We start from the raw sequence: 20,273 nt of genomic DNA, 5'->3' as shown, positions 1-20,273 counted from the left end.
AAGAGATTGAGGGTCTTTCTGAAGAAGAAGAACCAGCCCCAACACGAAAGATACGCTTTAGCACATCCCCCATCAAGGTAAGACGTACTGGGTTTCCAGCCCCTACACACTGAGCTTGTTTATGTCTATTGAATATATAGGCCATTAACATGACGGACACCATTTCCCAAAGAAGGCCGTGCAATCCTACAGTCCTTGGTAAAAAGCTTCCTGGAATGGTACCGTGTATGCTAAGGCATGTAGAGTTTCCATGACACCAACAAGAATATAATACCTCTGTTGACACAGACACGCTCGTATCTTCTCTTCATCTTATACCATGGACATTGATATTGGCTTAGTCAGTCTGCCTATATACATATCTGTCTACGTAAGCACAAAGCATATTCTCGTGGGTGGTGGGGGGTTCTCCACTGTACAACACATTCAGCTGTTTGAATGGAGGAAGTGTGTGTGTCTGTATGACACTTCCTGCTGCGGGGATAGTGGCAGGCTGGCAGGGTGTGTGGGGGGAAGGGAGTCCCCCACGCTTCCTGTTATTGGGGCTATTGAGATATGTAGAGGTTCCTGAATGCTGACCCAGCTGCACCATCACAGCTGCATAGATGGAGCCTAACACTGCACACTAGTCACATTACATCCACCATGTCTAATGGAACATTGGGTGTCGAGTGTCTAGATGGTTTGTGATCATATAGAGAAGATGTTGGCAAACTGTGCCATGCCGCCTAATACAGGACACAGTGGCACCTCTAGTTCTACAATGCACAGTTAATTCCATGACTGAGGGGTTAACTACAGACCAATATGTAGATTATGTCTGCAGGTATTGTGTCTGAGCATTCTGCTATTATACAATCCTGCATGTAGGACAAAGAGGTGTCTGATAACTGTGTGTATTCTGCATTATGTGTTAACAGAGTATTGACCGAATCACATGCAAAAGGCTATTGGATTACGTAAAAAATTGTAGGCTTGCAGATGTAGCAAAGCTGAATTTAACACTTTACGGCAGCATTGAATGTGATAATTAGATCCAATGTAAAATGTCAGCAAAAATTGTAAGATATGCAGACATGGTACTAGTTGTCTTCTGGTTTGTTGGTCCAAATCAGTTTTGATTTACAGCAAATAGTTATAAGAAATGTCAGCATCGGGGAGGATATTAGGTTATTTCTGCTCCATGACCAGTCAGGTGTAGGTTACTGTAAAGTTTTGGTGGTCAACAAGCTGTCAGAGAACCTCATGTGCTGCTCAGAGGAATCTCCTATTGCTTTTGTGACCAGAAAGATATCCCCTGTTGTGGGTGGATTTACATTATTTGTGATGTCACCAAGTAATCTCAGAGCCTCCACAATCCCACACAGCAGATTAATCCATAACTGGTTGGCCGCATCTTCTTATTAGATTAGCAAGGAATTGCTGCTTGACCTATCAAAACATCTCATGACGTCTTCAGGTTACAATAAAATCTGTTGTATTGTAAACAGAGTAAAGGACCATGGACCGGCAGTGGTGGAGACCATGTACATTGATGGAGATGTATATACCCCTGAACAGATATAGCTAGATCCAACCAGGACCAACCTTATTTTGGATAGTGGCATATGAGGTATCTGTGTGCACCCATTTCCCCCCTAACACCTACTGTACAACCAAAGTTGTCTAAATAACAGAAGCATAGAATGCTACCACTGCCATACAATGCAAAAATTGTTAATTTAGCAAATCTGAAACTTTTAAGATTTATTTTAGATGAATCTCCTAAAATGGTGGCCAGTACTAGTATTCCTACACAGCCGCGCATCTCCTACCTTGTCCATCATGCTTCATACTGTACTTATGCTGGAAACCCTACCCTTCAATAAAAATAAAAAATTAGAACCTAGAAGACTTTTTAGTGTCACCGCACAACGCAATCAGGACAGTTTCAACCCAGATCAAATTTGATGGCCGATTCTAATGAACCAGACCCAAAATGAGATTCAGGATATTCACTGCCCTCCATACATAATGTTATCTAGTAACAGTAACATATATATATATATATATATATATATATATATATATACATGTATCCAGGCCTCTAGCCTGGATACAAGATGAGATACAGTTGGGAATGGAGGCATACAGGTTCTGTATTGCATCCTGTAGCACTTTCGCTCACAGATGTTGCATCTGGGCCTGTAGATCCTGCACAATCTTAGGTTGATGATAAAGCTTGTGATCCAGCTGGTCCCATAAATGTTTTATTGGTGAGAAATCTGGCGACCGGATAGGCCAAGGAAGTGTTGCATTCTGGCAGAGACAATCCTGGGAAAACCTTGCTGCATGTAGGCGAGCGTCATCCTGTGAAGAAATGCCAGTTGGAAGCCATTAGAGGCAACACATGTGGCCGCAGGAAGTCCTGCACATACTGCTGAGCCGTAGTGTCCTTCGTATCACTACTAGGGGTGACAGACTGTCATATATGATGGCTCCATAGATGATCACACCAGTAGTAGGGGCAGTGTGTTGCTCCACAACAAAGACAGGAATGAAATGCCCACCACAAGGCTCTTGCTTGGTCATTGTCAGATTCCGAACAGAATCTGGAATTATTGGTAAAGGGCATACAATTTCAGCCTGTAGCAGTCCAGGTTTCTCATTCACAACACCACTGCTTGCCGAGTGTGCATGCCCTCATATATCCACTGCTCCCAACAGCTCCTAACAGCATGGTCAGAATGTCCTACATGGCGGGAAATTCAGCAAAATTCCCATCCTGCTTCACTGGGTCCAATGTTGTTCCTTCTCTTAACCCCTTTACGCAAAATCAGGTACATGTAGGTGATGATTAAGGATGTCTTCCCACATCACCACGTATATGTGCCTGATGACTTTAAACTGTCACAGCGCTGCCGGGCGCTGTGCTAGTTTAGTAAGCTCGGGTGTGCTGCACAGCCGAGCCTCCCTGAAGCAGGCCAGGGACCAATCCCAGTGGTCCCCAGCCAGCGATCACTGCTATTGGTCTGCCAGTATAGAGGAACGAATAGCAGGAATCTGGCGGGGGTCTCCTCCTTCCCTCACTTCTCTGTCGCTTCACTGTGTTAAGCAATCGGTGGTGAGGGGGGCCCCATTGGAGGAGGCCACCCGAGCTGCGCTCCGATCCTGGGTTAACCCTGTAGACGCTGCGGTCACTGTGACCGCAGCGTCTATTAGAGTGACAGAAGGAGGGAGCTCCCTCTGTCACTGATCGGCGCTCTGCAAAGTGAAAGCAGAGTGCCGATGGTTGGCATGGCAACCGGAGGCTTGACATTGGCCTCCGTTGTCATGGCAACATGAGCGATCAGTCCCTAAGACTGATCTATCCTATGCCTGTCAGTACTGACAGACATAGGCAGAATTCAATGGAGTACAGATGTGTATTCCATTGAATTATGTGTATAGTAGTAAAAAAAAGGTGAAAAAAATTTGAAAATAAAAGAAAAAAATGTGAAAAAGAAAAGAAAAAAAATTTGAAAAAATATAAAAAATAATAAAATAAATTATAAATGTGTATAATGCACCCCCCAAAATAGTCCTCCCAAATACATCAACATGTCCCGCAAAAAATGAGTTAAAAAATTAGTCCTCACACAATTGCGTCAGTGAAAAAATAAAAAAGTTACAGCTCACAGAATGCGGCGACTTACAAACATGATTTAAAAAAAAAAAAGTTTATATGCCATAAATGAACTAAAATATAAAAAAAAGAATAGATTTTTTTATGTATACCACCTCATGAAAAATAAAATAAAAAATGATTAGAGTGTCACATGTACCCCAGAATGGTACCAATGAAAGCGTCGACTTGTCTACCAAAAATATTTTTGCACCCCAAGGCCCCTGTAATTTTATATGATTCTGACAAAATATCCTAAACAAAAAGGAGGCCCCAAAATCCACACAGTACACCTTCATGTTTGAGGCCTGTATGAGAGACACGTAGCGCACAAAGGCCACATATGGGATATTTCTAAGAATAAATCTTGAGCTTTATTTCTTTGTGAACACATACTGTGTTGCAGAAAAAAATGGATTGAGATGAAAAATCTACAAAAGTAGTACGCCATTGACCATGCTGTTAAATTAACAATATTATTTTATAATTCGGGCATTTCCGCACGTGGCGATACCATAGATATGTTTATTTTAATTTTTATATACACAGTTTTTTTTTGTTTTTTTTATGGGAAAAGGGGGGGAATTCAAACTTTTATTAGGGAAGGGGTTAAATGATCTTTATTAACCTTTTTTTAACTTTTTTTTGCAGTGTTATAGCTCACTCTAGTGGCTATAACACTGCACTAACTGATCTTTTACATCTATCTTTGTTATCTCATAGGAAACCATTGATCGATGATTCTGCTGCTTGACTGCTCATGCCTGAATCTCAGGCACTGAGCAGTTATTCGGCGATCGGCAATGCAGGAGGCAGGTAAGGACCCTCCATGTATCTGCCAGCTGTTTGGGATGCCGTGATTTCGCAGCGGTGGTCCCAAACAGAAGACTGAGCTAGCTGGAGGTAGTTTACTTTCACTTTAGATGCGACGATCAACTTTGAATGCTGCGTCTAAAGGGTTAATAGCCATCAGTGCTGCGCTATTATCCACGCCGTGGCCCCGTGTTATAGATAGGGGGCGGACTCTGGGCGTACAGGTATGCCCTGGGTCCTTAAGTAGGATGCAAGGCGTACAGGTACGCCCGTCGGAATTCCGGCTAGCAGCGGGAACCGGACCCGGATGCCTGCTGAACTCATTCAGCAGGCATCCCGACATAAAGCCGAGGGGGGTCCTGAGACCCCTGGAAATTGTTGGTCAATTCAGACTGGCAATTTTCGGCGATTCCGGTTCCCGCCGCTCGCTGGGCGGGGACCTGACTGGGATGCCTGCTGAAATCATTCAGCAGGCATCCTGGTACATCGCCGAGGGGGTCCTGAGACCCCCGCATGTCGGTGATCGCCGCAAATCGTTGGTCAATTCAGACCGACGATTCCGGTTCCCGAAATTGTTGGTCAATTCAGACTGGCGATTTTCGGCGATTCTGGTTCCCGCCGCTCGCTGGGCGGGGACTTGACCGGGATGCCTGCTGAAATCATTCAGCAGGCATCCCGGCTCATCGCGATTCCGGGTCATGTGGGTCACGTGTGACCCCATGACCTGTATTAGCATGATGCATGGTGATTGGTGGTGTAACATACTGGGTCGCTGCAGTCTGCCACCAGCATTTTTTTATTTTTTTATTTGTCGCAAACCTTTTTTTTTTTTTTTTTTTTGCTAAATGTGTGGCCGGGCTCTCTTAGCTATAAAAGAGCGGTCCGCAACCATTAGCTAAAGCCCACCCCCTGCTGATCAGTCCCGTAGTACTGATAAGCGTTTTTTTTTTTGTGCAGGCGCTTTCTCGGATTTAAGCAGCATTTTTATTTTTTGCATCTATAGGTGGTCCGTGCCACCAGTAGCAGGACTGTGCTGAGTGAACGGACCATACCTCTGTGTGCGACCTTCCCCACCGCTGTCAGTGATTTATCAATGATAAGCGTTTTTTTTTGGGGGGGGTTCAGGTGGGTGCATTTTTATTTTTTGGGTATTTTGTGTGGGGGTCTGTGTACGTGCCGTCAGCCACTGTTCTGAGCTGAGTGGCCAGACCCCCCACTGACTTCTGCGCTCCCTGCCACCACCAAGCGCTAATCAGTGCACACACCACTTATTAGGTACATTCTTTTTTTGGCGCATGGCTTTTTTGCGTCCATTTTTTTAAACGTTTTTTTTCCCTTTTTAGTTTATATTTTTTCTGTTAGGGTGGGTTTAGTTAGTTAGGTTAGGGCGGGTTAGGGAGGTAGTCTCCCACCACACCACACACAGCACATACACACACTCCCATCCCCATTAGAGTAGGGAAATAGCCCACAGGGCATTTTCAGTGGAGAAGGCATATGCCATACTTGCCTCCGACACTGAAAGTGTCACAGAGGACGAGGAAGACCCCAGCTTCCTTATTTCCTCGTCCTCCTCATCATCTAGTTCTGATGATGAGCCACCAAGGCAACGGAGACACCGCCATGCGGGACCGCAAACCTCCTCTGCTCCTGACCCTGTGCCCCATGCTAGTATGAGTCCCCCTGGCGCTCATATTAGTCAAGCCCCCCCAGCTAAGTTCACTGGTGCCCTGTACCGGAGAACTTGTCTGGACTGAGTCAGCGGACCATGAGCCTGTGATTCCTGAGTTTCAGGAATACTCAGGAATAAGGATTGACATCGTCGGGTTCACTGAAATTGACTTTTTTAGTTATTATTTCAGTGACGACAATCTGATGGTTGAGCAGACGAATCTGTACTCCCAACAGTTCGTCGCTGCAAACCCGGGCTCACTTTTGGCTAGGCCCAATGGCTGGTTCCCAGTCGATGCAGCCGAAATGAGGACTTTTTGGGGCCTCGTGCTGCATATGGGCCTGGTCAAAAAACCCAGTGTCAGGCAATATTGGAGCGCGGACATCCTTTACCAGACCCCACCATATAATATATATAATATATATAATATGGCCATGGCACATCCCCGGTTTGAGGCGATTCGGAAATGTTTGCATTATGCTGATAATGTGGCATATAACCCCCCACCCCCCGAACTTATCCCACGTATGACCGCCTGTATAAAATCAGGCCGGTCATCAATCACTTGGGGGCCAAATTTTGGGAGGCCTATGTCCCTAGAAGGGAGGTCACTATTGATGAGTCACTCATCAGCTTTAAGGGGAGACTCCGCTTCCAGCAATGCATCCCATCCATGCGGGCACGTTACGGCGGGAAGATGTATAAACTTTGCGAGAGTACCTCAGGGTACACTTGCAAGTTTATGGTGTATGAGTGACGAGATTCCCATATTGAACCCCCAGAATGTCCCACTCTGGGTGTTAGCGGGAAAATTGTTTGGGGCCTTTTGCACCCATTGCTAGATAAAGGTTCCACCTTTACGTGGATAACTTTTATATTAGTATCCCTCTCTTCACATCCCTCGCCGCCAGATCCACTCTCGCTTGTGGGACAGTCTGGAAGAATCAAAGAGGCCTTCCTTCCTATCCCCTCCATATTCCTATCCCCACGGGTGAGTCCCGTGCCCTTACCCATGAAAACCTGTTGCTGTTCAGGTATAAGGGCAAGAGGGATGTCCTTATGCTCACCACAGTTCATGGGAACGGCAGGTCCCCTGTCCCTGTGCAAGGTACCGTGGGACAGGTCCTAAAGCCCAATTGTATTCTGGACTGCAATCGGTATATGAAGGGAGTTGATCTTTCTGATCAAGTCCTCAAGCCATATAATGCCATGCGGAAAACATGCGTATGGTACAAAAAAGTTGCGGTCTACATGGTACAGGTTGCCATGTATAACTCTTTTGTACTGTCCCAGTATGCTGGCAACACAGGGACATACCTGAAGTTCCAAGAGGAAGTTCTAAAGGCCCTCAATTTTGATGACCGCCAAAAGGGAGGGTCAGAGCACCTCTGGAACTGTGGGCCACCGGATCGTCCCCGGCCAACAATTTCCAGGTGAGATCCCACACACTGGAAAGAAGGGACGATCCCAGAAAAAATGCAGAGAGTGTCTCAAGAGGGGGATTCGGAAGGACACCACCACTCAGTGTGACACTTGCCCCGATCATCTGGGCCTCTGCATTAAAAACTGCTTCAGGGAGTATAACACTTCCATGGAGTTCAGCATTTTTAATCCTTTCACCTGATTTTCATTCCCCAGAATTTGACTCCAATGTACTGGTCCAGAGTACATTGTCTTCCAAATTTAAAACCAACCCAAAAAAAAAAAACAACAAAAAAAAACTTTTTTCCCCAAATAAAAGGGGTCATGGGACACAGAGTCAACAGCAATGTGGGTTTGCAGTTGCCTCAAATGTGCAGCACTTTCTCCCCACCTGAGCGGGGTGCGCATTTGAGGTAATAGAATAGGGAAGGCTACACACATCCCATTCCCAGAATGATGATTCAGAGCATAGGGTTTGGGGCGGGCATCATTTTTACTTTTGGCTGTACTCTGGGTCATCATTCTGGGAATATAATTAGCATATTAGTATTAAAATTGCAATTTTCATTCCCCCCATAGTACACTTCATCCATTCCTGGAAAATAAATTAAGGGAACACCCATCTGTTCCAAATCTCCACTTCACCCCTATACACCTTCCCTAGGGGGTGTACTGTTTGTAATATTCTCACATGTGGGTGTACCTTTCTTGTATTTTCCTCTAAATGTATGTAACTGTTAGGTCCGTAAGAAACATCGGCCTCAAATGCGGAGTTCTGGCTGAGCTCTGTCGTATTTCCAGGCGACAAGTCGGAGTCACATGTTAGTTGTTCCCAGAAAGATGAAGCAGAGCATAGGTTGAAAATTGCAATTTTCAAAAGCTAACCTTCATCTATCCCTAGAAAATACATTTGGGAAACACTCGTGTACCTAAAATGTCTTCTTTAGCCGTATACCCATTCCTTGGGTGGTGTACTTTCTGTAATGGTGTCACATGTGGGTGTTTCATTTTTGTATTTGTATTTACCCCATATGTGGATGTATTTCCATAGTCAGGGGAAAAAGCCCTCCAAAATTTGTAACCCAATTTCTCCCATTACCCCTTGTGAAAATGTAAAACATTGGGTAACTCCAGCATTTTAGTGTAAAAAAATAATTTTTTCAATTTATGGCCCACTTTGTTACCTTCCTTGAGGGGGTGTAGTTTCAAAATTGTGGTCAGTTGCCGTTTTTTTTTAGATTTTATGTCAGAACCTCAACCATTGCAGTGTGAAGCACCACTTTAGGCCTCAAATCTCATTGGTGCTGTCTCACTTCTAAGCCCTGTTTTGCACCCGCATAGTGCTTCACCGCCCTAAATGGGCTATTTCCTCATTCTGGAGAAATTGGGCAACAAAATTTGTAGAACTTTTTTCTCTTACAACTTGTGAAACTAAAAAAGAATTTGGTTATTACCAGCGTTTCAGTGTTAAAAATCTGTTCTTTCACTTTTACAGCCCACTGTTCAAAAAAGATGTGAGGTGTAAGTACTCACTATAACCCTTGTTACATTCCTTGAGGGGTGTAGTTTCCAAAATGGTGTCACATGTAGGGGGTTTCTGCTGTTCTGGTACAATGGGGGCTTTGCAAACTCACATGGCCCCGACTTCAATTCCAGCAAAATTTTCTCTCCAAAAGTCCAATGGCGCTCCTTCTGTTCTGAGACCTGTAGTGCACCAGCAGAGCACTTAACGTCTACATATGGGGCGTATTCTTAATCGGAACAAATCAGGCTTCAAATTTTGGGGTCCATTTTCTCCTATTACACCATGTGAAAATGAAAAATTTGGAGTACCACCATCATTTTAGTGTTAAAAATCTAATGTTTCACTTTTACAGCCCACTGTTCCAAGTACTCTCTGTAACCCGTGTTATGTTCCTGGAGAGGTGCAGTTTCCAAAATGGTGTCACATGTAGGGGATTTCTGCTGTTCTGCCACCATGAGAGGTTTGTAAATGCACATGGCCCCCGACTTCAATTTCAGCAAAATTCTCTCTCCAAAAGTCTAATGGTGCTCCTTCTGTCCTGAGACCTGTAGTGCGCCAGCAGAGCAAATTTTCCATTTTCATGTCCAACTTCAATGCAAAGTTGTCAAACACCTGTGAGGTGTTAAGGCTCACTATACCTCTTGTTGCCTTCCTTGAGGGGTATAGTTTCCAAAATAGTATGCAATGTGTTTTTTTTTTTTGTGTTTTTTTTTTTGCTGTTCTGGCACCATGGGGGCTTCCTTAATGCAACATGCCCCCAAAAACCATTTCAGCAAAATTCTCTTTCAAAAAGCCAAATTTTGCTCCTTGTCTTCTGAGCATTGTAGTGTGCCTGTAGAGCACTTAACGTCCACATATGGGGTGTTTTCTTAATCAGCAGAAATTGAGCTTTAAATTTTGGGGTCCATTTTCTCCTATTACCCCTTGTGAAAAAGAAAAATTTGGGGTAACCCCATCATTTTAGTGTTAAAAATGTAATTTTCACATCCAACTTCAACGCAAAGTCGTCAAACACCTGTGAGGTGTTAAGGCTCAATATACCCCTTGTTACGTTCCTTGAGGGGTGTAGTATCAAAAATAGTATTCCATGTGTTTTTTTTTATGCTGTTCTGGCACCATGGGGCTTCCTAAATGCAACATGGCCCCCAAAAACCATAATAGCAAAATTTGTTTTCAAAAATCCCACAGTTGCTCTTTCCCTCTTGAGCCCTGTTGTGAGCCCGCAGAGCACTTTATGTCAACATATGAGGTATTTCCATACTCAAGAGAAATTGGGCTGCAAATTTTGGGGGGCTTTTTCTCCTTATACCACTTTTAAAAATGAAAAAAATGGGGCTACAAGAACATGTTAGTGTAAAAAAATGCAGATTTTGATTTTTCTCCTCCACTTTCCTGCTATTCTTGTGAAACACCTAAAGGGTTAACAAACTTTCTGAATGTCATTTTGAATACTTTGAGGGGTGTAGTTTCTATAATGGGGTCATTTATTATTCATTCATTATGGGGTATTTCTCACAGAAAGGCCCCTTAAATCCACTTCAAACTTAACTGGTCCCTGAAAAATTCTGATTTTGAAATTTTCGTGAAAATTTTGAAAATTGCTGCTATACTTTCAAGCCCTCTAATGTCTTCAAAAAGTAAAAATATGTCAACTTTATTATGTCAACATAAAGTAGACATATTGGGGTTTATTTACTAAGAGTAAAGTGTAGTTTTCTGTGTGGGTTTTGATTTCCAACAGATATTTTCCCAAGGTATTTACTAAGGTTTCCCTGCATTTACACTTTTCCCTACATTTTGCTTTTTTTACAACTGTTCTGGTCTGTCTGGTTTTTCCCAGCTCAAATCCACTACATTTTCTGTGGAAACCTTAGTAAATATATTGGGATTTTTCAAAACTTTCGAGGACACGCCCCCTTTTGTTTTTTTTCCTTGTAAATCTGGAAAATTGCTACGAAATTATAAACCCTCTAACATTCTAAAAAAAGCAAAATAATGTTTATCAAATAATGGGAACATAAAGTAGACATATTGTAGATGTGAATTAATCATTAATTTGGGTCAACATGGCTATTTGTCATACAAGCAGAAAATATCAAATCTAGAAAAATGCTGATTTTTCTATTTTTTCGCAATTCTTTTTTTTTTTACAAAAAACGCTAAATATATCAATCAAAATTTACCACTAATGTAAAGTACAATATGTCGCGAAAAAACTATCTCAGAATCGCTTTCATAAGTGAAAGCGTTCCAAAGTTATTACCAAATAAGTGGACGCATGTCAGATTTAGAAAATTTGCCTTGGTCATTAAAGGGGTACTCTGGCGCTAAGACATCTTATCCCCTATCCAAAGCATAGGGGATAAGATGCCTAATCGAGGGGGTCCCCGCCGCTGGGGACCCCCGTGATCTTGCACACAGCACCCCATTATAATCAGTCCCCGGAGCATGTTCGGGGATTGATTTGACTGCTGGGCCCTATAAAAACTACAGATTATATCATCAATATGATCTGATCGATTGTAATGGACCCTGATCTGGTTGTACTTTATATCGGGTCAGAACTTTGGCTGTTCCTCAGGTGGGCCATTTCAACCCTAACATATAGCGTTTTACAATTTTATGATACTATTTATTTCTGACATCCCCAGACCACTGTACATTAGATATAGTAATTCCATTACAATCTATATAGCTACTGAAAGACATTTCCTTGTGAATAAGAATGTGTTGACTACATATTCCTTCTATTTAGCTGATCATACATGTAAGATAGCTTACGACAAAATGATAAATAAATTGCAAAATTTCTTCTGTTAGAATTTTAGGGGATTATTAACATAAATGGCTCTGTCATTGCCTATGGAAGAAGGAAAATGGAGAGCTATAGTGGTTTAATATTGGCCCAATTATTTAAACATAAAGGGCATATTATATTGCCATATAGTGCAGCATGATGAAGTAACATAGCTATGCAGCACCCCATAGAAGTGTAAATTTCATAAGGAAGTCATAGATATATGCATCCAATATAAAAGCAGACCGTATGGGAACGGAGAGGCCTACAAATAGGGCCAGACACCACTTGACTTCATATCACAGCCACATATAGGAGGTGTCACCATAGATTCACATAGCACCCTTCACCATTATCTATGACAGTAACAAAACTCCCCTAGACCCAATGTAGAAAGGCTCAGGTAGATATGGCCACGTTAGGCTGAATAGGATTACTAAATGGGAAATGGGGAACCTTTGTTTTCCTGAAAGGTAGGCATCCCAGGAGTATAATACCTATATAAATAATGGCTGCAGAATGTGTTCCTGAAGTAACTATTGAAATCATAGAAACATTCTGCTACTACTATTACATAAATAGGGTATTATACAGTTCACCACCTGGGTGAATCATTTTTTCACTGAAGGATACGGCTTGGCCCCATAGCTAGGCCTGCAGCTACATGAGGTTTAAGGAGTTTTATTGACCAATGTATGATCTTCACTATACTTTGATAACATCATAGAGGTAATCTGATACTAATGGGCCGCACAGGTATCAGTGATGGGTTATTAACCCCTTAAGGACCAGGCCAATTTCCACTGTAGGACCAGAGCATTTTTTGCACATCTGACCACTTTCACTTTAAGCATTAATAACTCTGGGATGCTTTTACCTTTCATTCTTGATTGTTCTTTTGTGACATATTCTACTTTATGTTAGTGGTACATTTTTGTCGATACTTGCATCATTTCATGGTGAAAAATTCAAAATTTGATGAAAAAATTGAAAATGTTGCGTTTTTCTAACTTTGAAGCTCTCTGCTTGTAAGGAAAATGAATATTCCAAATAAATTATATCTTGATTCACATATACAATATGTCTTCTTTATATTTGCATCATAAAGTTGACATGTTTTTACTTTTGGAAGACATCAGAGGGCTTCAAAGTATAGCAGCAATCTTCCAATTTTTCAAAAAATTTTCAAAAGCGGAATTTTTCAGGGACCAGTTCAGTTTTGAAGCGGATTTGAAGGGCCTTCTTATTAGATATACCCCACAAATGACCCCATTATAAAAACTGCACCCCTCAAAGTATTCAAAATGACATTCAGTAAGTGTGTTAACCCTTTAGGTGTTTCACAGGAATAGCAGTAAAAATAAGGAGAAAATTCAAAATCTTAAATTTTTACACTCGCATGTTCTTGTAAACCCAGTTTTTGAATTTTTACAAGGGGTAAAAGGAGAGAAATCTTCCTAAAATTTGTAACCCAATTTCTCTCGAGTAAGGAAATATCTCATATGTGTATGTCAAGTGTTCGGCGGGCGCAGTAGAGGGCTCAGAAGGGAAGGAGCGACAGTGGGATTTTGGAGAGTGAGTTTTTCTGAAATGGTTTTTGGGGGGCATGTCCCATTTAGGAAGCCCCTATGGTGTCAGGACAGCAAAAAAAACACATGGCATACTATTTTGGAAACTACACCCCTCAAGAAACGTAACAAGGGGTCCGCTGAGCCTTAACACCCCACAGGTGTTTGACGACTGTTCGTTAAAGTTGGATGTGTAAATGAAAAAAAAACATTTTTCACTAAAATGCTGGTTTTCCACCAAATTTTACATTTTTACAAGGGGTAATAGGAGAAAATGCCCCCCCAAAATTTGTAACCCCATCTCTTCTGAGTATGAAAATACCCCATGTGTGGGCGTCAAGTGCACTGCAGGCGCACTACAATGCTCAGAAGAGAAGGAGTTACATTTGGCTTTTGGAAAGCACATTTTGCTGAAATGGATTTTGGGGGGCATGTCCCATTTAGGAATCCCCTATGGTGCCAGAACAGCAAAAAAAATCCCACATGGCCTACTACTTTGGAAACTACACCCCTCAAGGAACGTAACAAGGGGTCCGCTGAGCCTTAACACCCCACATATGTTTGACGACTGTTCGTTAAAGTTGGATGTGTAAATGATTATTTTTTTATTTTTCTCTAAAATGCTGGTTTTCCACCAAATTATACATTTTTACAAGGGGTAATAGAAGAAAATGCCCCCAAAAATTTGTAACCCCATCTCTTCTGAGTATGAAAATACCCCATGTGTGGGCGTCAAGTGCACTGCGGGCGCACTACAATGCTCAGAAGAGAAGGAGTCACATTTGGCTTTTGGAAAGCACATTTTGCTGAAATGGATTTTGGGGGGCATGTCCCATTTAGGAAGCCCCTATGGTGCCAGAACAGCAAAAAAAAAAAAACATGGCCTACTATTTCGGAAACTACATCCCTCAAGGAACATAACAAGGGGTACAGTGAGTCTTAACTCTTTCCCTTATCCCCTTACACCCTTCCCTTCAATTCCCTGGTTGGACTTGATGGACGTATGTCTTTTTTCAACCATACTAACTATGTAACACCCCACAGGTGTTTGATAAATATTCATGAAGTGGGATGTGAAAATGAAAAATTTTATTTTTTTACACTAAAATGCTGGGGTTACCCCAAATTTTTCATTTTCACAAGTGGTAAAAGGAGAAAATGTCATTGTAAATGTGTAAATACATTTCTTTGGAGTAAGGACATACCTCAAGTCTGGGCGTAAACAGCATGTCCACCGGTCTCAGAGGAGCAGGTCGCATTCAGGGGCCTTGAGCTTCTGCGTTGCGGCCTATGGAGCCAGAACAGTGGGACCCCCCCTCAAGGGGCATTACATGGGGTAAATAACTGGGGTACACTAAATAACTAAAATGGGGTACAGTGGGACATAAAATTATAAAACAGGTTATGTTCCCAGAATGATGACCCAGAGCACAGCCAAAACAAAAAAATATGCCCGCCCCAAACCCTGTGCTCTGAATCATCATTCTGGGAATGTGACGTGTGTGGCCGTCCCAAACCTGTTGCCTCAAATGCGCACCCCGCTCAGGTGGAGAGAGAGTGCTGCGCATTTGAGGCAACAAAAAAAGTCCCCGATGATAGTGACTCAGTGACCCATGACCCAGAGAAAAAAATGACCCCAGAGGTCTTATCAGTTTTTTTTTAGATGAGTTTTTTTGGGCAATTTAGTGGTTTATGGGGTTAAAATTTTAAATGTACTCTGGACTTGGTACATTGGGGTTAAATTATGGAAAATTAAAACGAAGAGGGAAAATTTAGTACTGCATGGAAGTGTGATACTCCCTGAAGCAGTTTTTAATGCAGAGGCCCGGCTGATCAGGGCAAGTGTCACATTGAGTGGTGGTATCCTTCCATATCCCCCTCCTGTTACACACTCTGCATTTTTTTCTGGGATCGTCCCTTCTTTCCAGTGTGGGGGACCTCACCTGGAAAGTGTTGGCCTGGGACGATCCTGGCACCTATAACTCCAGTTTCTTGGGAAGTCCGGCCTGCTCTTTCCCGGTCGCCAAAGATCAGGACCTTTAGGACTTCCTTGGAACTGGAGGAATGTCCCTGTGTTGCCAGCATACTGGGACAGTACAAAAGCGTTGTACATGGCAACCTGTACCAATTAGACCGCAACTTTTTTGTACCATACCCGTGTTTTCCACATGGCCATGTAGGGTTTGAGGACTTGATCAGAGAGATCAACTCCCCCCATATACCGATTGCAGTCCAGAATACAATTGGGCTTGAGGACCGTTGTTGTGGTACCTCGCACAGGGACAGGTGAGCTGCCTTGAATAGTGGTCAGCATAAGGACATCCCTCTTATCCTTATACCTGATCAGCAACAGGTTTTCATTGGTAAGGGCACGGGACTCACCCTTGGGCATAGGTGTCTGCAGAAAATTTAGAGGGAGGCCTCTCTGGTTTTTCCACACGGTCCCACAAGCGGACGTGGATCTGGCGGCAAGGGATGTGAAGAGAGGGATGCTGGTAGAAAAGTTGTCCACGTACACGTGGTAACCCTTATCCAGCAATGAGTACATAAGGTCCCAAACGATTTTCCCGCTAACACCCAGAGTGGGGGAACAATCTGGGGATTCAATATGGGAATCTCGTCCCTCATACACTCTAAACTTGAGAGTGTACCCGGAGGTACTCTCACAAAGTTTATAGAGCTTCACGCCATACCGCGCCCACTTCAAGGGAATAAACTGGTGGAAGATGAGTCTCCCCTTAAAACTGATAAGAGACTCATCGACCGAGAGCTCCCTGAGGGGTACGTAGGCCTCCAAAAATTTGGCCCCAAAGTGATCGATGACTGGCCTCACTTTGTAAAGCCGGTCATAGGTGGGATCACCTCGGGGTGGACATGCCTCATTATCTGCATAATGCAGGCATTTCCAAATGGCCTCGGACCACCTCCTTGTCATCGCCATACTGTAAAGCGGGGTCTGGTAGAGGATGACCCCACTCCAGTACTGCTTGACACTTGGTTTTTTGACCAGGCCCATATGCAGCAAGAGGCCCCAAAATGTCCTAATTTCTGCTGCATCAATGGTGCGACATTCATTGGGCCTGGCCAAAACGGAATCAGGGTGGTGGGCGATGAACTGCCTGGCGTACAGATTCGTCTGCTCCACCATGTGATTGACAAAACTGTCACTGAAAAAATAACTGAAATAGTCAATTTCAGTGAATCCAGAATTGTCAATCCGGATTCCGGAGTCGCCAACAAACTCCGGAACCCGTGGCTGATAACCCTCTGGGGGTCTCCAGACAGGTTCACCGGAAGGGGGCTCCGGTAAACTTGTCTGGGGGGTCGGACTCCTAGTACGAGCGGCATTACCAGTCGCACTAGTGCCGGCCACTGGGCCACTATCATGGGGGGGTGCATGGCCTCGCCTGGCGGCGTCTCCGCCGCCGTACAGGGGACTCATCATCAGTACTAGATGATGAGGAGGACGATGAAGAACACAGGAATGTAGGATCTTCATCGTTCTCACTGACAGATTCGGAGTCGGAGGCAAGAAAAGCGTATGCTTCCGCTGCCGAAAATGCCTTGCGAGCCATCGCCTTTTTTCTACGGTGGTGGGGGGGGGGTGGCGGGGGGGGAGGGAGTTGTTGGCGGGGGTGGTGGGTGTGTGTGTGGGGGGTGAGTATGTAGTGTGTGGGATTGGTGTAACTGTAACTGTATGGGGGGGAAAAAAAGCGCTGCGGCCCCAAAAAAAAATGAGGGGGCCAAATGCAGTGCCCTGAACCCCTAATAGGGCCCTGGTCACACTAAAAAAATTGTGGCGGACCCTTTAGGTCCTCTTAGGGGGTCAGGGGGGGAAAAAAATTTTAACTTGTTTTTCCACTTTTTTTTTTTACTTTACTGGTTAACCCTACCTGCCCCTTTGGCTGTACTCTCTCCCTGCAAAGGGGGGTCTTCCTCTATGATGGGCTCCGATCTTCACATCCCTGGCTCCTTCTCGCAGCTCTGCCCGCTGAATGAACTCAGGGGACTAGCAGAGCCGCGAGAAGGGGCCGTTAACCCCTCCCCTGACGGCTGCTATTGGCCGGCCTATTGGCCTCCCCATAGATACAGAGGGTGATAGGGGGTGTATTCTACACCCCCGATCGCCTTGTATCTCCGGGTCAGCGGGTCACACGTGACCCGCATCACCGGAATAGCCGAAAATCGCAAGTGGGAATTCATGGGAGGGTCTGATGACCCCCCTGGGCATTGGCACGGGGTGCCTGCTGATCGATATCAGCAGTCACCCTGGTCTGGTCCCCGCCCGGCGCACGGCAGGGAAATTCCCATGGGCATACAGGTACGCCCTTGGTCCTTAAGTACCAGGGAGCAAAGGCGTACCTGTACTCCCTTGGTCCTTAAGGGGTTAAAGGGGTACTCCCGTGGAAACCTTTTTTTTTTTTTTTTTTAAATCAACTGGTGCCAGAAAGTTAAACAGATTTGTAAATCACTTCTATTAAAAAATCTTAATCCTTCCAGTACTTTTTATGGGCTTTAAACTAAAGAGAAATCCAAAAAAGAAATGCATTTCCTCTGATTTCATGACCACAGTGCTCTCTGCTGAGCAGAGCTGGAGAAAATCTCCATAGCAAACATATGCTTCTCTGGACAGTTCCTAAAATGGACAGCAGAGGTCAGCAGAGAGCACTGTGGTCATGACATCAGAGGAAATGCATTTCTTTTTTGGATTTCTCTTTAGTATACAGCCCCTAAAAAGTACTGGAAGGATTAAGATTTTTTAATAGAAGTGATTTACAAATCTGTTTAACTTTCTGGCACCAGTTGATTTAAAAAAAAAAAAAGTTTTTCTTGGGAGTACCCCTTTAAGTGGCATACATGGGATACTTAATGTCAAAGACAGCCCAAGGATTGCAGAGGAGGACTGAGGTTTCTTACCAACCACCATACGTATAATACATACGGTGAAGAACTGACCCAATGATAAGTAGATGGAGAAACATAGACCAAGTTCTCCTGTTCCAGGTAGCTATGGCAGGAGCATAAGGGAAAGGTTGGTGGAGCATGTGCCAGGGGGTGCAAAGAAGCCTCTATGTCTGGGGCAGGGTTTTGAGATACAGGAATAGTCTTTGCACACAGTAACAGGAAAGCCTACTGACAATATGGATTAAGTTTGTTGTTCTTTTAACCAGGGACCCTATTTTAATGTTTGCTGTTAGGCCTCCCATTTCTTTGTATACCCCTATGGGATTGTGTCATCAACACCAACACTAACGCTTAGTCCTGATAGGTTGCAAACTTATGGTGCCCAAAATGGTCCCCTCATGTCAACTTTAGGTGATCTCTAGTTAGATGTACCTTGTCTTTGACTCTAAAGCTGGCCACGGTTTTATATTTAGGTAAATTGGGCTGATGGTTATTTTCGTGATCAGGTGGTTGCTAAGCATTTATACACACAAGGGACGGATGGTTCCAAACAGTTAGGGAAGGCTGGAAATATCTACAATATCAACATGTACATAAGATATCAGATGATTAAATGCAAAATGGAGATAAATGGTTTATTGTGAGAAAAGCCATAAGTTACCACCTTTCCGGGTATATGAGAATTTGAGATATTTTTTTTAATGAAATTCCAATAAAATGATATGATGGAGGATGGTAATGGAACAATGTACAATGAGCTTCCATAAAACTAATAGTTCTTCCCCCTTCCCCCACAGGTGTTTAGCACATACTCTAATGAGGAATATGACCGGCGCAATGACGATGTGGATCCTATGGCTGCCTCAGCAGAATATGAGCTTGAGAAGAGGGTGGAGAGGCTGGAACTCTTCCCTGTGGAACTTGAGAAAGGTATGGAATATAATAAACTTAATGCTTTATTCCCTTCACAGTCTGTAGATGTGACTCCAATCACCTTTTAAGGACCTGAGACAGTTTAAGTCCCACCCCTGCATACTTCGGCCTTCCTCACTAGCATATGGTACAGGGAAATAAAAAGGGGAACTGAGGGCCAAAAAAAATCTCATGACTGGCCAACAAATGTACATATTGTAGCTTAGAGATTCCCAACACCCAACTAGGACATATTAAAAGTGGGGCAATGAGAAAACTTGACTTTGCAAATATTTACTGATATACTGTTTAGTAACACAGTCCAAAAGTGTATCCAGCTCACCCCTTGTAAAGTGCCACTCACGCGCTACGGACCCAGCCCGTTCTAGGCTGTATGGTAAATAGCAAAGGAAAGGATTTCCAGCGCAGCAAAAGCTCAAATGCAACGAATCCTTTATTCTGACACGGCAACACACAGGTAAAAATGAACAGCAGTGACGCGTTTCGATCGCCTAGGCGATCTTAGTCATACTGGCACAGGGTTCATATTGTTGGATATCCTATATAGGGGAGGCGCTCAGGGTCACAGATGCTAATTGTTTGACCCTGATAGCACCTCCCTCTGCACAGGAGACTCCATTACAAGTAAAACGTCAAGGAAGAGTAGCTTCCATTCATAAATATCTGACTAGACATAACATAATGCATACATCCAATGTGAACTATGTAAAAACCTGTAATAGAAAAAGAAAGAAACCAAAGGAGGGATACACATGACGTATTGTGCAAGGGCTAGATAAAAAGTATATATTGGTCTGTGTCACGATTCGGCTTCCAGGTAGTGGATCCTCTGTGCCAGAGAGGGATTGGCGTGGACCGTGCTAGTGGACCGGTTCTAAGCCACTACTGGTTTTCACCAGAGCCCGCCGCAAAGCGGGATGGTCTTGCTGCGGCGGTAGTGACCAGGTCGTATCCACTAGCAACGGCTCACCTCTCTGGCTGCTGAAGATGGGCGC

At 43.7% G+C, this 20,273-nt stretch overlaps 2 protein-coding genes across 2 annotated transcripts in view; one reads left to right on the top strand and one right to left on the bottom strand.

Annotated features, from left to right (window-relative positions):
* Positions 1 to 326, bottom strand: part of SGCA (sarcoglycan alpha) — a 70,823-nt gene extending 70,497 nt beyond the window's left edge. Inside the window, exon 1 of the mRNA XM_056547528.1 lies at positions 275 to 326. Coding sequence (XP_056403503.1) covers positions 275 to 311 — 37 coding nt within the window. The 5' untranslated portion in view covers positions 312 to 326. The remainder of the gene's footprint in view (positions 1 to 274) is intronic.
* The window catches only part of PPP1R9B (protein phosphatase 1 regulatory subunit 9B), a 54,536-nt gene that overhangs the window by 1,311 nt on the left and 32,952 nt on the right, over positions 1 to 20,273 (top strand). Inside the window, exons 1-2 of the mRNA XM_056547525.1 lie at positions 1 to 77; positions 19,143 to 19,275. The exon at positions 1 to 77 is cut by the window's left edge and continues 1,311 nt beyond it. Coding sequence (XP_056403500.1) covers positions 1 to 77; positions 19,143 to 19,275 — 210 coding nt within the window. The remainder of the gene's footprint in view (positions 78 to 19,142; positions 19,276 to 20,273) is intronic.

This window comes from Hyla sarda, chromosome 12, assembly GCF_029499605.1.
Source record: "Hyla sarda isolate aHylSar1 chromosome 12, aHylSar1.hap1, whole genome shotgun sequence".
NCBI classification, from domain to species: Eukaryota; Metazoa; Chordata; class Amphibia; order Anura; family Hylidae; genus Hyla; species Hyla sarda.
Note: the sequence above shows the minus strand (reverse complement) of the source record. Positions and strands in the feature narration are given on the sequence as shown.